Source organism: the organism of the source record quoted next, unplaced genomic scaffold (assembly GCF_019419815.1).
Source record: "Pyrus x bretschneideri cultivar Hongxiangsu unplaced genomic scaffold, Pyrus_bretschneideri_v1 Contig17, whole genome shotgun sequence".
Taxonomy (NCBI): Eukaryota; Viridiplantae; Streptophyta; class Magnoliopsida; order Rosales; family Rosaceae; genus Pyrus; species Pyrus x bretschneideri.
Window position 1 is genome coordinate 907,370 of NW_025999468.1, and position 18,362 is coordinate 925,731.

Below are 18,362 nucleotides of genomic sequence, written 5' to 3' on the forward strand. Positions count from 1 at the left end.
ATCACTGCAACTGCAAAAGTACCGAATACATACAAAATGTATCAATTTTTAACAGGTATTATGACATTAACCATCCCAACAGTCACAGAATGGATTATGAAGTTTTATGTATTGGTAGAGTAAATGCGCAGTTTACCTGTTGAGTTTCATGATGGTTTTAGCATCACATCTAGTTTAAGCATGTCATGATAAACTTTTATAACTAAGAGATTGAAGAAAGGAAATATGTCTTCTCATAGTTGTAGGGGTGGGCATATTGAGGCTAAACTCAAACCGAACCACTCAATGCCCACCCCTAATTAGTAGTGAAATTTTGGTCACTGGTAGTGTTGGACGAGAAAAACAGAAGTTACAGGGATGGAAAGTTGGAAACACCAACCTGGCAGCTTTAGGCCTTTAAGAAAATAGGGCAAGTCATTTGATCAATTGCTGACCTGCATTTGCTGTACATATCTGATGATTATAAGTGATGGCTTTAGAAGGAGCAAAGGTGTAGCTAATTTGTTCCCAATAGTGAATGATGGTTGGAGGTCTTATCGTTTCAGTAGTTCAATAAGCATCTTCCATTTGCACATATCCAAGTGTGCGACTGTTCTTCTATAACCCTTTTCCCGTTCACAATCTTATTGATACAGTGAGGAATTACGAAAGGGTCTGTGAGATGTGCCACATACTCTTAATAAAACTGCTATATTTGGTGATAATGGTGCTTTTTCTCCTGGAGGAGCGAGAATCGGTGAGTTGTCTTTGGCATTTGAATTTTATCTTCAGTATTCTGAAATTGCATGCGATGGTTTCTTCTTCTTTCTGCCTTCCTCGCAATGTATTGTTAAAAGTATTCTAATTCTTTATAAATTTCATGGTGGCATGATTCCGCAGCTTTGCTCAACGGTTGTCCTTTCTCAAAGTACATTTTCTTGCTCTTATGTCATTGTATCATAACGGATGCTACGCTCTCCTTTCTTTGTTCGTCTTTGCAGGTACTCCTGCTATGAGTACACATACAGAGGGAATATGGAAAATTCCAGAAAGATCACTGTTTCCATACAGAGGGAATATGGAAAATTCCAGAAAGATTTTATCAAAGGTCTCAAGAACAACAAAGATATTTACGAGCTCAGAAATCGGGTCGAAACATTTGCATCCCAGTTTGAAATGCCAGGATATGATTGATATATTAACATGTGGCTTACCATCTTGATTTCTTGGCAAACCCTACAATTCTTATTTTTTTGCCTCCAATTGATCTCTTGTAAATTAGAGAAATATGTTTGCCAAGTTTTCACAACTAGTCGCTGCCACATTGACATTCCTGCCCTCACTATGTCTTGGTTGTTTTGTATATAATTATAGGAAGTAAAATTATTAGGGAATTTTAACGAAAAGCTCACGGTACTGTTCACTTTAACGAAAAACTATATTTTTACACTAAAAAATCAAATCTGATACTATTCATTTTACCTTTTATTTTGTCTTTATCGTTAAAACTCAAAGTTTTCAAGTCTTTTTCATTAGTTTTCCTAAATTATTAACCTTCTACTTCTTTTGGTGAAAGTGTAATTAACTAAATTTATTAGGTTCGTTTATGTACTGGTTTGGTACTAGAGTGCTTTTATAAAAAATGGATCTAAAAAAAACTAAGCTTAAAAATGTATTTGATAAACACTTTAAAATAACTTATTTTCACAATTTTAGGTAAAAAAAAATTAAAAATATAAAGCAGCAAAAATAAACTTATTCTCATAGAACAACAGAAGTAATTTTTTATTTCTTCGTAGCCCAGCATGACCAAACCACCCCCCTCTCTCTCTCTCTCTCTCTCTCTCTCTCTAGTTGATCTGGATTCTAGATAAAGCCGGAATCATGAATACTGCAATGAACAGAGTTATACCTGTTTCTTTTGGCCATCTGTCATCAGATACACTTCATCTGGGTGGTTGTCAATTCCACTTTTGGACCCGGCTTTTTCTTCTGTGTTAACTATTTAGAAGAGGAGAATGGCTTGCATTGAATGAATTCAGTCACTATCACGTGATTTTTGATTAAAAATGTGTTGTATTATTAGACTGAAATATCGTGAATTTATTTTATATTCTACGTACGTTGCTCTCAGTGGTGTTCATGACTGATGCTACAATGTCACACTTTGTAATGATACAGGGCTCTACTGTGGCGGTGTACTCTTACCATCCAAGTTCCTCTCTTAACAAATGAAGCTTTAGCTATTGCAGCAGTTGATGGATGCAACAAAAAGCTCAAGTGCATTTACTCTATAGTGCGGCAGACCCAGAGACTACATTTGTCGGAATTTATTCAACATTCTGCAGATTTTTATATGATACCTCCACTGTGAAAGAAGCTGAAAAATCTCTCACGCTGCACTTTTTTCTTCCTTTTTTTTTCCCTTCTTTTATTTAGAAAAAGAAGGAATCATAATAATTGATGGTGTGGTTTTTTGTTTGGTGGTGGTTATGAATGTAAGCCGCTGTTTGCTGCTTTAAGGATGATAATGTCTTGTTGGGTCAGAGAAACTCTGAGGTGCTTGCTTCTGCGTCTGCCAAAAGTGCTTCTTTATGTTGTTTTCGGCATTGGTGTTCTGCTTTTTTCTGTCTTCTAATATTACTATTTTTTCTATTTATTAAAATAAGAGAAATATTAAGGAGACATATTTAAAAGTGAGGTTTTTCATGAATTTTATGTCATCTTATATTTTTTGCACAATAAAAGTAGGGACTAAGGTGGTCCCAGGACCTTCTGGATTCAAAAAATATACATGTGAAGGTCTTTTGAGGACCCTCCAAATTTTATTACAGGTCCTTTTTGTTTCTTCTAAATGCTTGATGTTCGTTATATCTCAAAATGTTGGGCCAATGCTTGAAAAGTTCTTTATATCACTCATTATATTGCTTAGGCATATGTCAATATATATATTGACATGTGTATAACAAGACCTCAAAGTGAATAAACTGATTTTTTTTGTTACGCATTTTGTGTGTTGTTCCTATCTAAAAAATTTGTATTTAACATTTAGATTCCAAAGTTCAAATCTTGAATCCACAACAAAATTCATAAATAGTTCCACTGAGAACAGTTCCTTTAACATTTCTCTTAAATTAATATGTTTTGTTGTCTTATAGTTCTTGGATTTGAGGAATATTATATTAGTTTTGCTTATGTTGGACGCTGCTATGGATCCCTTGGAGGGAGGCAAGGCATGAATTTCCGGCAGGGATAATAACTAAAAAGCATGGGATACGGTTGACAAGCAAAGCAAGTGACCCTAAATTTTCTCCCCCCTCCTTACTTTAATAATATTTTCTTCTAAAAACCCAAATCCAAAATCCCCAAAGAAGGGGGAAGAAAGAGCAAAATTATATGCGTGACAGCAAGAGAAAACAAGTTATACGTGACCGGTTTAGATGATTATATATCTACCTTTGAATTTGGTAGTCTGACTATTTAAACAACCTTACAGTTTAATTTCTTGCAATCAATCTTTACTGTTCATTTTTCGAGTTACTTAGCCGTCCGGATTACTAAAGAAAAATTACTATGTCTCTTGTAAGATGACTAATGAATTCCTTATGTGACTAATTAATAACTAGAAAATTTTTATGGTGTTTAGAAGATATGTGATAAGATTTTCTTCAAAACCTAAAGAAGGGAGAAGAAAAGCCGATTTTATATAACGAAGTCTCTATCGCTCTCATTACGTGATTGACCGAAACACATGTGAGGGAGGAAGAGATAGGGTTTGGTGATGATCAAGACCACTGCTTTGAAAGGGAAGGGAAAAATCAGACAAAATCTTCCTTCTAAGATGAAAAGAAGTTGGCTTTTTTTGACATAAAAGCAAATCCAGGAATCTTCATTCATGAGCGGTGCTTCTTCTTCCCTACATAGAAGAGACTGCTACAGTCTCAACCCTCACCTTTTTCATCATTCTTTCACAACTAGAATCATGACTCATTTACTATAACAACTCAACTCTCTCTCTCTCTCTCTCTCTCTCTCTCTCTCTCTCTCTCCTACGAGAGATTCACCATGAAAAACCCCAATTAGAGGCAAGAGGAAAACCTTTTCAAAATAAGAATAATCATAATCAACACTTTGGTAGCGTAGACTTGGTCGTAATCAAATTGTACTTGATGGTAACCATAGTCGTATCCAAACTAAGCAAAGCAGTTGTTAGTGCAGATGTGTGAATTTTTGTTTCCATAATTTGGATTAGATTATTGCTTAAATAAAATACAAAATTATCCAAATTCAAGATAATTAAATATTAGTTCATTAATAAATTAAATATTTTGAAGAAGATAATAAATTAATGGAGGATTTTGATTGTGCCACCAAGCCCTAAAGATAGAGTAACAAGAAGCTTCCATTCCAATTTTTCCCTATCTTTGTCCACCCAACCCTTTTTTTACTTTTACTTTTTCTTCTACTTTTGTGTTTTTTTTTTTAAATCAACTTGGAAGATCTTGCACCCACAATTGCATTATTATTATTATTATTATTTTAACCGTTTTATGGCTTAAAAATAAAAATAAAAAATGAAAATTCTTCATGTATTCAACCATGATAACCAATAATTACCTGTCAATGAGTCTACGCTTCGTCAAATCTAAATTACAAGAACGAAAATTCAAACTTGATTGTAGGCGGAGAACTAGTAACTACTAGAACAAAGTTGGAGAATGCACGAGAGAAAAGAAAGGTAATAAAAAAAAAAGGAAAAAGAAAATACAAACAGAAGTAAGAAGATGGGTTAAAAAGGTACAAATAAAACCCAATAACTAATTACTTCTCTCTCTACCCTGTAATATTTTTTTACTTTTTTATTTTTTACCTATGACTGCAAAAGTCCAAAAGCTTCTTCCTCCCCTCAACAATTTCATCAAAGAAATCATCAAGTTGGCTCGCAATATTCTCCGCACCAGATCTCAGCACCCCAAAACACGCTTTCAAGTTGTCCACTCCCTCCCTAATCCCGCCGCCGTCAACCTCCCACTCCACCACCCCCTGTTGGCCCCCCCTCTCCAGCTCCCCCCTCAGCTCCTCCATCGCCGCCTTCGACCTCCTGAACTCCCACATCAGAACCCCCGGCCTCTCTCTGATCTGCCCGATTTCCGCCGCTACCCTCTGCTGCAGCCTCGCCGTCGATATCATGAACGATGATCCGAAGATCATGCACCCCTCGTTGTACCCTCCCCTGCAGAAGCTCGACTCCTCCGGCAAGCAGAACACCAGTCCGTACAGCAAGATCATGAGTAGCAGCGAGCTCACGTTCCTCATTGCGTACAGGACTCCCCTGAACCCATTGAACCCGTTGAGCTTCGATTCGATGGAGACCCCTTCGTCGAATTTGAGCGACAGCGGCTGGATTCTCGTTTCCATCAGCCCCCTGTTCTCCTCTTCCAATCCGAACGCCTCTCGCCGACACCCAGAAATCGCGCGCACCACCTGTTCGACGAAATACCACAACGAATCAGTCAAACGTATAAAGCAAGTTAAAGATTGTGAATTTGTGATCAAATTGAAAAACCCACCTGGCGAGAGAGCTGGGGAGTGAGGTGGCGGTGGGAGTCGAAGGTGGAGGTGATGTTGAGGCCGGAAGTGTAGTAATTCTCCATAGCGGAGACGGCGGACTTGAGGACATGGCAGGCTTCCCAAAGCTTGGAGCTTTCGTCCATGTACTCGTCAAGCCACTTGTCCCCGACGGGCAAATGGAGCTTCTGGACGAGAAGGGCCAGCTGGGAGTGGAAAGATCGAAGAAGGGAAAGAGCCCTTTGGAGGAATTGGATTGACATGAAGTTGTTCGAAAGATAGACCCTTTCGAGATCGTCGATCCCTCGAGTCAGAAACGAATAGAAGCCATTGACAGAGTTGGTGGACGAAGGATCCATTTTTAATCTTCCTCTCCTTTTCAATTTCTTTTCAAATATCTTTTGTTTTGCTTGTGTAGAAAGCTTGAAATTTTGTGTGGGATTAAAAAAAAAAGAGGGTGCTATTTAAATGGATGAGAGAGAGAGAGGAGAGAGAGAGGAATGGAATTATGAGGAGGGAATATCTTTAGGAGGAGGAGAAGCAGCTCAGGTTTCTAAGGTTGAAAACGATTGTTGGGAGCAATGATGGGTGTTTCCTATAGAGGGGAAAGGATGAATGGTAATATGCCATTTTCATTGTTTTAATGGGATGGGATGAAACGATGTGTGAAAAATAATTGGAAAGACATAAGATTTATGAAACAAAACAAAATAGAAGCCTCAAAAAATAACCAAAAAGGAAACAGACTATCTGTGTGTGCTTCTTCTGAAATAGAGAGAGAGAGAGAGAGAGAGAGAGAGAGAGAGAGGCTTTGGGTCATTAGCTAATTAGCAGAGGAGCGGTATACTTATACAAGAAACAGAGCATGAAATTTTCATGAGCCAGCTCCCTTCCAATTTCTTACTTTTCTCTCTTCCAATTTTATACATGTAGGGTGGGGGGTAGAGAGAGAGAGAGAGAGAGAGAGAGAGGTACAAATGCAAGTGGGTATGATTACAAAATTTTAGTCGGAATTGTATGATATATATATTTTTTAATGTTTTGGATTTGAGGTTATTGGTTTGTAAAGTGTTTGACTGGATTGACTGAGTTTCTACTTGTTCTTGTTCCTCTTCTAATTCTCTTTTGGTTTCAATATTATTCTTTTGATTTGAGTGCTCTTTGGCTTCTTCTTTCCTCATTTCCTTCCTCGAGCTACTGACTTGGCTCCTTATTTCCCCCTCTACTCTATTGAAATTTGTGGGTTTTGTATTTCCTAGATTTATTTTTCTTGTTTTGTTTATTTTTTTCAATAAATGGAATGATGAGGTTCCTTGTATGTGTAATTTGTCTTGTAATTTGTAAACATTCTTACCAATACCAACCATGCAATAATCCCTCTTTTTAGGCCATATTTTTCTTTTAATATCTTGTCTTCAAAGTCTCTCGTTCTCTTAGTCACTTCGGGCTGTTTGGTGGGCTAATTGGGATAGATCGTGATTAATTAAAATAAATTTGAGTCCAGTCTTTTGTTTATCGTGTCAAATGTGAGATAGATATGACCATATATGATGAGTTATGAATCCACAATAGAGTGTGTTATCTAACCTATCATTAAACATGAGTTACAAGTCTTGTCTTACATGACTATGTCAATCCAATCTCAAATTTAAGGCTCAATCTCATATAGCTCACCAAATGACTGCTAGTGACTAATGATTTATGGTTATTTAGATTTGAATATAATATCGAGAATTGAAATTGAAAAATTAAAAATGCATCTATTTATTCTCCAATCTTGATATCAAACTAACAGTAAGTGAGTATGTATCACTTGATCATTGGGCGGCTGAGAGAACATTTCTTTTATTAAATAGTTTATATTGTTAATTAATTTTTCCTTTGGGGGCAAAATGGATGATGCTTCTTCATGAATTATGCCTGCAACTTGAATTGAATATCAATACATGACCCAATAATTTAATCCTAGCCGTTTAATGGTACTCCTTAGGACCCATCTAACGGCGGAGAAAGTAAATAAAAGTGCGAAATGATCAACTCCATGGGTCCCAAAATTTTGCTGCAGTCCACTCAATGAGGTTATGAATGATTAAGTTGGTTTTAAGACAATAATCTAAGGCTATAAACATGTTTAAAGGTAAGAGAGGTTTATGTGTATGTTTGTTTATTGCTTGACAAGCATTATCAATTATTTAATTATCTTTGGTTTAATAAATTATCAATTGTTTATTTATTTATTTTCTTTATTTATTTATGGGGGTCTTAGTTTCTTGATGTGAGGAGGAAGGGGGGGACCAGGAAATCTAATTTATGTTGGGGTATGTGACATTTTAGTGTTGATTTTATTTTAGTCTCGTTGGGTGCTCGTGGTTTTTTGGAAAATATGACACGATCTTAAGAGGATGTTGGTCTTTTGAGATTTCATTGGAAAGTGAGTAGGAAGAAGAAGAAAAAGAAGCTTATTTAGGAGTTAGGACCAGTTTTTTAAGTGGTGGTGGTCAAATCTTACCCATCCAATTTTCTTACCCTAACTTTTTTATACAACAAGTGCGGAATTAAACTACGCTGCATGATGGATGAGTCATAATTTGCCAATGGCATATTTTAACATTTGATATTTAGTTGAGATTGTTCATTAGAATTGTAATCAAAGTTGTATCAGAGATTGTCCATTTGAATCGTAACCAAAGATGTCTCAGTTTTTTTTTTTTTTTTTTTATAATTATTTTTTAAAATAATCTTAGTAAAAAAAGATGATGGTTTGACATCCTAATTTTGTTCAGAGCAATACACATTAGTCCTCAATATTTTGTTTTAGAAAAATACTATAGATATTAAAAATCCAACAAACATTTACAATTTTAGCACCAATTGGCATGACGTTGTTTTAATTGTTTTCATTTGGTTTGAAATTGTTTCAAGCGTTGATAACGATTTTATTATAATTTTAAGAACGGATACAAGCATTGCAGAAGACATTCTAAATGAAATTCAAGAGTGTTCCTCAATTCAAAATTTATTTGGTTAATGAATCACAGTATGAACTTTGAGTTTGGCTAACAAACTCAACCAGTTAAAACTTTAATTATCATAGTACACATGTAAGATCTCATTCGGTACTTTACTTGGGGATAAGGAGCCCCAGCCTGTGACCGACCACCAAAAATTTGGTTATCCAAATTTATTTTACTCTCAGAAACTCTCAGTTTGATGGTTAAAATATTCAATGAAAAGTGGATCCTTTTTTATTTTTTACTTCTTTTCTTGGTGAATTGTAATAATTGAGCTGTTCACCTACTGAATCTCATCCCATATACAGAGAAATTTTTCATGCGTATAGAGTAGTATATCATATGTCATTATAAAGTTTGAGGAAAATTTTATTTTTTAAATGTCCTTCCACTTATATAATTACATGTAGTGTATCATTCCGTATTCTTGGCACATTAAAAAATCTCTCCATATAGGCTTGTATTGGCAACTGAACCAGTTGTTCTACTAGGGAGTGCATAAAGAAAGAAGATAACTAGCCCTCTTTCTTTTGCAAAAAAATTCAGAAACTCATATTTGAATCCAACAAGAACACCAAGGAAGAAGAGCAATTTTCGCTGGACAGTTATTGTGATGTCTCATGTCAAAAGTATAGTGGTATGAAGCAATATAGTGACGGTATACCACTGGCACTGGCACGAGACAATAACCCTAATTCTTTGGTTTGGAATTTTGTTCAATGTTGAATGTAAGGAGTTCCCATTTTTGCCAAGCAAACAAAAGGACTTCCAAGAATCCAAATTTTGCCAAGTGAAATTGGGTAGCTGTAGATTTAGGATCCGGTGGGTGGGTGAAGGGTTGTCTGATTTTTAATGGTGAAAGATAAACTCTTGCTTGGAAAGTACAACAAAATTGTAAGTTGTGAATTGTCCTGGTTAAGATCTTTTACTACAACCAACTTTATTTCGGGTTGGTTGGTACCATACTGCACTAATTCTGAAGCTACCGAGTACTTATCAACTTCATACATTCAAGAACCCACTTAATGATTCGTGTTGAGGCAACCAGGAGGCCAATCAGAACTCAGACGCGTGTAAACATTAGAATAAAACTCCTAAAGTCCCACATCGACCGTGAACGGAAGCCGTAGACTCCCCTCAACTATAAAAAGAGATCATTCTCCTACAATTAATCTCTAATGCCATTATTGTACTTAAACTCGTCATTAGAACTCACTGATGATGATTATGCTTGAACGTTTGTATTGTGTAAACTTTTCATTATTAATGAGAACTTCTCCACCCCCATGGATGTAACCCAACTTAGATTGAACCATGTATATCTTAAGTTTGCTTTTTTATCTCTATCTCTTTACATATATCCTTACTAGGTGATCGGAGCAATCTTGCGAATGTCACAAATTGACGCTTTACGTTGTTCCAAAGTCCTATTAATTCTGTGCATCAATAGGATTCAAACGAACTAGATAAAATATATATATATATATATATATATTTTTTTTTTTAACAGTGAATGAAAGAGGTTTGACACCTCATGTAGGTCCATCACTTGAGGTGAAAGTAAAGCAATTGATGGCTAGATTTGTCCAACATCCCTTTCATCCCCATCATGATAATTACCAATAAAAGTCTCTGTTGAAGAATGTTTCATTTTCTTCTTAAATGAGCTTTAGATGGACACAACTTGATGATGGTCCACAGCCTCCTCTCTCAACCATGAACGATACAAAGGAATGATTCGAATGATTGTTTTATTTTAATTCAAATTAGGACACAATAGAAACCCTAAACAGGGAAATAAAAATAGTTGGCATCAGAAAAGTTGTATCGAAAGAGTTTTGACAATGTTTTGTTGTCGAATTTTGCATTGAAATTATTGATTACGTAAATTTTGGTTGAAGAACAAAGTATTCAAGCAAATCTATACTTTACTATCTCCAAGTGTCCTCTAATGATCCAATCTCCACTTTTTGGAACCCACCATCAACATTTAGCATAGCGATTTGGACATCCATCCTCCTATTGATTATTATGGACTTAGCTAGCTAAGAATTTTCCTTCAATGTCATATACCAATAATTATTTATTCAGCCTCTTGAACAATTTATATCTTAAGGGTGACGATTTTCACAATCTTGTTTTATCAAATTGAAACCTAAATCTTCACTGAAGTTTCGAAGATGTTCGAGAAATGATAATCTTTGCATCCCCTTGATGGAGAATGCACATATCCCTTCATAATATTATCCTTCGAGAAAAAAAACTTTGTGAGTGCGTATGCGTGATGAAACAGTGTACAAAATGTCAACCGAATAAGAGTTATTTTCTTCATTGAAAATGAAAGTTACTTACAAAAATTCTGTGTTCTTCGAAATCATTAGGTTTATAAGGAAAGATTGACATTTTTATCATTGAAGAACTATCTCGGTACATTTTAGTAGGACTTGACGTTGAAGTTTTGAAGATTTTGCTTGATGATGTTAGACTTAAACGTTCATGCAAGTAAAACACCAATGTACTAACCTTGCAAAGACATCACCCTAGCATAGCAAGCACTAAAAACTGCAGCAAGTACTCTCGAACACCTTGATCTGTAAGGAGGGCCTTCTGCACACTCACCACGACCGTATTACTCGAACCTATTGGGAGTTCTCTAAGTATATGTTTCGGTGGGGTATGCAGGGACCTTCCCTTGGTATTTATACTACTACAACCCTAGTGCGCATTCCCATAACCATACACTAAGATCCCTTATTGTACAAGGATATAATCTACCAAATCTCAATCCAAATAGGATAGTATCAAGAGCCCTTATTCTCCAATTATAATTGGATTATATACCTTACTTGGAGTCCAGGTTATAGCTTATAACTAAAACTTAATTGCACTTACATTCCATAACAATCCTTATTAAGTATATTGACCTATTGGCCGTTGGATTAGAGTCTAACATTCAACATTCTGCCACTAGATCAATTAGTTAATTCAAGAAAGAACCTCAATGAATCTGTAAGCATGATTCTTTATTGGCCAATGGATTCAGTTAAGCTATTAAGCTTTTTGCATACTTTTGTCAAGCAAAGATTACTCATTCAGAACTATCGGAGACTATGAACTTAGATAAGTGTTCATGAGCTCTTATAATCACTGAATAAGGTCACTTACATGAAGTAATCAATCACAGACTTGGTACAGAAGTGAGTTACAAAACCATGAGTCAAAAAAATCGACTCCATCGCTTCCAGGTCCACTTAATCAGTCTTATATCTGACTGTTTAATGCTTTTGATGAAGCTTTCAAGCTACAAGGATAGCTCACACATAATTTTGTGAAAAAACACTCAGTTCACATGCCAAGCAATCTCACGACACAACCAACTGCAGCTAATAACCTTTTGTTGCTACATTGTTTCATCGAAAAACACATCAATTGTTTATAACCTTTCAGCAACCTATTTCCAACAGAAAACATGAACTAAAACTATATTGAAACAATGTATGAATTACTGAAACAACATCTTTTTATTAAGCCTTCAATTTAACCAAGTGCAGCTACTAGCTAAACATAAAACCAAACTCAATACTAATTGTCACAATAATAACTACCATGCATAATTAAACTACATATTATCATTACTCCCACTAGTTCAACAAATATAGGGTTACAATCACTCTCATATTGAGTGCATGCTTATGAAAAGTTGCATTTGGTAATACCTTTGTGAGTGGATTAGCAAGCATTGCATGAGTGTTAATGTAATCAACCATGATCTCTCCAGACTTTACTTTCTTCCTTGTCAACGCATACTTGGTGTTCAAGTGCTTAGTTTCAGGGGACCTTTTATTATTCTTAGAATAAAAGACAGCAGCTTTATTATAACACCAAATTAGAACATGCTTTGCTATTAAATCCATAATCTCGAGACTATTGACGAAATTTCTCAGCCATATAGCTTGTGATGTAGCTTCATAGCAAGCTACAAACTCAGCTTGCATGGTAGAAATGGCAATAGTATATTGTTTCACACACACTGCCCCATTTGCCAACGTGAATATATAACCTGAAGTTGACTTAAGTTAATCAACGCAGCCTGCAAAATCTGAGTCACTATAGCCTACTAGTTTGAGTCTTGAATCCTTTTTCTATACTAGCTGATACTCTTTCGTTCTCTGCAAGTATCTTAAAACTTTCTTGGCAGCTATCCAGTGTGCATTACCATGGTTAGACTGAAACCTTCCCAATATGTTAATGGCATATGCAATATCAAGTCTGGTACATACTTGTGCATACATGAGACTTCCAACAAGAGAAGCATAAGGTTTCTAAACATTTTTTTCCTCTCAAACTCAGTCTTAGGGCACTGATCTTTACTGAGCTTTTCTCCCTTTGTTATGGGAACATCACAGCCATTCAAGTCTTCCATATTGAACATTTTCAATGTATGCTCTTTGTGATAAACCTAGTAGACCTTTACTTTGATCCCTTGTGATCTAAATACCAAGAACAAAAGCTGCCTCTCCCATATCTTTCATCTCAGAGTGTTTGGACAGAAATTTCTTGGTGTCACTCAGCAATGATGCATTATTGCATGCTAATAATATGTCATTTATGTAAAGAATGAGAAAAATAAAACAGTTTACATTCATTTTCATGTAAACACACTCATCACTAGGGCTTTCTTCGAAACCATGTGATGAAACAACCTCATCAAACATCAAATACCACTATCTCGAGGCCTGTTTCAATCCATAAATGGACTTGTTAAGTTTATAGACCAAATTCTATTTCCATTCTCGAATGAAACCCTCTAGTTGCTTCATGTAGATCTCTTCTTCAGGATTTCCATTCAAGAATGCAGTCTTAACGTCCATTTGATAAAGAAGTAGATCGAAGTGAGCCACTAGTACCATGCTCACTTTAAAAGAGCCTTTTGTAGAGACTGGAGACAATTTTTCATTATAATCAACTCCTTCTTGCTAAGTATAACCCTTTGCTACAAGTCTAGTTTTGTATCTTTCGATATCACCCTTTGAGTCTCTCTTGGTCTTGTAAACCTACTTGCAACCTATTGGTTTACATCTTTTTGGAAGCTCAACCAACTCCCACACTTTGTTCTTATTCATGGAATCCAATTCTGATTGCATATCTTCTTACCCATGTGCATTATTGAGACTCTTAGTTGTTGTCTTGAAGTTTAATGGATCTTCTTCTTGACTACTAAACTCAGCTTCTTGCAGATACACAAGGAAATCATCTGAGATTGCAGGCTTTCTTGCACGGGTGGATCTTCTGGTTTCCATTTGCACATGTTCAATATGCTCCTCTTGAATGGTTGGTGTGTTCTTCAACTGGACAAGTTCTTCTGCAATCATTTCTTCTTGTTGAGTAATTTGTGTTGGTTTTGCATTGGAATTAGTACAACTTCTTCTATCACATCATTAACTAGGGTTTCTTCTTGCATTGCTGTGATCTCTTCATTCCAGTCAAGATTCTTCTCCCATTGATCATCATTAACTTCTTCAATCAACTTGGCTCTCCCAGTTTCAATGAGTCTCGAAGTATGATTGGGGCAATAAAACCTGTAACCCTTAGTTCTTTCTGGATACCCTACAAAAAAGCATGTGATTGTTATAAGGTCCAACTTCTTCTCCATTGGATTGTATGCTCTTGCTTCTACGGTGTATCCCCAAATTCTCAAGTGATTCAACACTGGTTTTCTGTTAGTCCACAACTTGAAGGGAGTCTTGGGGACTGAATTGCTAGAGGCCCTATTTGGCAAGTAATTTGCAGTTTTGATTACTTCTCCCCAAAGAAAAGTAGGTAGCTTCAAATTACTTATTAATATCAAACTTAAACTTTGATTTAACAAGCATAATAACTAAGACTAAATTCATTCTTATGGAAGGTATATAAGCAACATCAACCAAATCTAGCAAAAAAAAAAAAAAAAAAAGAAAGAAAGAAAATAATTCAACCCTAACTACTCCAATGAACTCCATTGCCCACGAATACTGACATCTCATCCTTGTTTGGCACCCTCTTACCAATGTACCCCTACAATGAATTTGTTACATGAATTGTAGCACTAGTATCAAGCGACCAGGTATCACAAGACATCTCAACCAATTTCGGTTCAAAACAAATTGAAATTTTATGCATCATACCTTTGTTTTTCTTACTTTCTTTGTTTTCCTTCCAATGTTTATAACTAGTGCACTCATTTTTCTGATGTCCCACCTTTTTGTAGAAGAAACATTTTATTCCAACACCTTTATGGACTTTCAGATGGTTATTATGCTTATATTCACAAACCAGATCAGACATTGATCTTTTGATTACCATCAACACCATTTTGTTAGCCTTAACCCATCTTTCATATTCATTCTTCTTTTTTGCAGTTGCATCATCAGCAAGCTTGGCTGGTTCATTCTTTCTCAGAGTTAAATTGAAATCCATGAGCCCTAGTGTTATTTCAATATCTTGCCTCCACTTCTTATAGTTGGTTCTATTAAGTGTTTGAATTGAATCCAATGAGCTAATTACTTACAGATTTTCAAACAAAATAAGTATTCAAGACTTTATATTCTGCATAACTAAAACAACTCAACCTTTGTTTGGTTTTTCAAGTTTAATCAGTAGCAGTGCAAAACGTATAAGTTGCATAAGTAATGGTACAACATGAAAGCCATCCACCTTCATTTGGCAGTTAACTTTTGTAGCTTATGCATCTTGTATGTTTTCACTGAGCTATCAGTAACCGAACCAATGTAGATTAGTCACACCTTTATTTGGGGATATACCCTCATTGTTATGGCTACTGATACAAGCTGATCAATTAAACCTTGAATTTTTAGCAGTTCTAGAATGATTGAAACGAGTTTGTTTGTGTTTCATTCATTCAATTACATCTCAGAAAACATTGATCATGTTATAACTTTCAACATGCTTTGAACCTTAAAACTTTCGATCATTAGACATGCTTAACAATCAAGACTTCTGAAGCAAACAATTTTTGAGTTTTAATAGGCCAAAATTAGTTCTTACATCAGTTATGCATGGTAGACAGTTTTAGGGTTTTTGTGAATATAAGCATAATACAAGAAGCGGTCATGGCACTTGTTTGCAATCTTATATGTATATATTACTTAGTTTTATATTAAGTCGAGATTCGTATACATGTGCAGGGATAATATCTCTCAAACTTTGTACATATACGTATGCATGCAAGCATTAAATATAGCAACGGGAAAGAAACCAAAATCAAAACTTGAAGAAATTTTAGTTCATTCGTATTGCATGCATGATTTCATGTATGTTAGTACTCTTATGGATTTTAACTACATAAACGTTGGCTTTTATACCAACTATTAGACTTAAACGTTCATGCAAGTAAAACACATTGTACTAACCTTGCAAAGACATCACCCTAGCATAGCAAGCACTGAAAACTGCAACAAGTACTCTCGAACACCTTGATCTGTAAGGAGGGCCTTCTGCACACTCACCATGACCATATTACTCGAACTATGGGGAGGTCTCTAAGTATATGTTTCAGTGGTGTATGCAGGGACATTCCCTTGGTATTTATACTACTACAACCCTAGTGCACATTCCCATAATCATACACTAGGATCCCTTATTGTACAAGGATATAATCTACTAAATCTCAATCCCAACAAGATAGTATCAAGAGCCCTTATTCTCCAATTATAGCCGGATTATATGCCTTACTTGGAGTCCAAGTTATAGCTTATAACTAAACCCTAATCGCACTTACATTCCACAACAATCCTTATTAAGTATATTGACCTATTAGCCATTGGATTTGAGTCTAACAACCAACAGATGAACCCTGGCTAGAGCTATTAGGTGCACAATTAGTTTGCTTCCATTTTTAGGATGGTAGGATTCTAAAAAGATACATTGTCATTTTAAAGCATCTTAATTAGCTGTGTAGAGTCGACAATCAAATCCTACGAATAATTTACAATTAAGAAAGTATGAAGATATACATAACACATGCTATCAAAATTGACATTGCGAGTAATGAGCTTGGTGATTAGGGTTTTTCTTTTCAATTTTGCATCTTCAATCTGCAGAGTCTCAGGTTTAAACCCTCTTCCTCCCCTTAATCAATGTAGCTTAAAAAAATAGTTTTAACTATGGAATCTATAAGTATGAAAACATTTTTATTTTATTTTTTTTGTTTCCATCGACTTACGCCAAAATATAAAATTATTTTCAACTATTGAATTACGATATTTACTGATAAGGGTATAGTTTAGGGTATATGAGTCATATGACACAGTAGGTTATGTAACTTCCATCCAAACGCTAACCTCATTTACCATTTCTTTTTGTCAAACCTTTACCTCCATTTACCATTTGATTTGCGCTTTTGTCCCCCTAAGAAATTTTTCATTGCACCCATAACATGGGTGGTACAACATGTGTCATTACATAAGTGAAAGAAAGCTTTGTTTTTCAAATTATTAATTTTTTAACACAACTATTATGTCACTTGTATAATAACACGAGGTGTATTATTTCGTGTTTTGAGCACGTCGAAAAATCTCTCCTTCTTGTGGTGCATAGTTATAACCAACTGAGATTAAACTTGAAGCTTAAACAGTTCAAGCAAAAAAAAGGTTGGGAAGGGCATTAAGTACGATCTTTGAGCAGCAAAGATGCTCCACTTATCGCAGACACGGGCAAATCACTGCCTCATTTGGTAAAAAGGGGCAAAGTTAATTAGCTAAAGCTAGGTTAAAGCATCAGCTGTGTTTGCGTGACACACATGGCAGTGAGTGCCCAAATAGAACCGAATGACTCCAGATTCTTTTCCGTGATTGTTTATACTGTATACTATGTAATTAATTAATTACAATTAGTGTAAGTTTCCTATCTCAATAGGGACTGTTAACCGGAATATACATATTGTACTATTTTCTTTACATCAATACAAGAAGTCATGTTTTTTATATGGTGTGGTTGACAATAATCATAAGCTGCTTGATTGTGGGAGGTCTCGAGTTCGATGCTTCGAGTTGGTGAGTCTGCTTGATTGTGGCCACAGGTAGGGTGAAATTTTTCTTAGCCTCTTCAGATCTAGAAGGGATGGATAATCGTCACTTATAACCAGTTGTCCTTCTTTTTAAAGAAAGAAAGAAAGAAAAATCATACATGGTTAAAGGAATCCTTGTTTATTAATCGATTATTTTAAGTGAAGTTAATCGGATCGCTTATCATTGTTGTTATTGTTTCAAGCATATTTGTACCCAATACAATGTATTATTATTCTTGAAGATCTTGGAGTAGCTACATTATCTATCCATATATTTTAATATTGAGCACCAAATCTTTCTTTTCAATCGACTTAGGTGCTAGGATTCAGAAAATTCTCAATCATGTGGATGAAATCAACCGAAAAAATCATGTTGATGGAATCTTACGATATATATGGGTTTCTTTTTTGTTGAGAATTCAAGTCGATCTTGAACCAGCGACATTGGTTGGTTTCCTTATTTTCTTTACTTTAATAAAAGCTTTTTTTTTTTTTGTTGCATTAGAGAAAACGAAATATAAATCTATTCTAATCTTAATTTTTTTTAATTTTTAATTTTATTTTATGAACGAGAGCGCTAGTGAGTTAAATTGTTAGTTGTTTGGAGGAAGGGAAATCGGTGGAAATCAAACTCACACCATAATACATAGACATAATTGTTTTCCGTCGCTGCAATAATGTTATTTTCATCTCTAATGGCCTTTTTTTCCCTTGGCGCATCGATGGAGCACAAATAGCCC

General features: G+C 35.4%; 1 protein-coding gene across 1 annotated transcript; it reads right to left on the bottom strand.

The window, feature by feature from the left end:
- Nucleotides 1-4,629: 4,629 nt before the first annotated feature.
- On the bottom strand, nt 4,630-6,271 carry LOC103956999. The gene is made up of 2 exons (XM_009369060.3): nt 5,550-6,271; nt 4,630-5,463 (listed from the first exon to the last, which is right to left on the bottom strand). Exons 1-2 carry the CDS (start codon nt 5,904-5,906, stop codon nt 4,846-4,848), a joined length of 975 nt encoding a protein of 324 aa, XP_009367335.2. The 5' UTR covers nt 5,907-6,271; the 3' UTR covers nt 4,630-4,845.
- Nucleotides 6,272-18,362: the final 12,091 nt, after the last annotated feature.

Coding starts and splice junctions, on each gene's coding strand:
- LOC103956999 (XM_009369060.3), bottom strand. CDS start 5,906: ATGGATCCTTCGTCCACCAACTCTGTCAATGGCTTCTATTCGTTTCTG. Junction 5,464..5,549: donor CTCCCCAGCTCTCTCGCCAG/GTGGGTTTTTCA, acceptor TTCGTCGAACAG/GTGGTGCGCGCGATTTCTGG.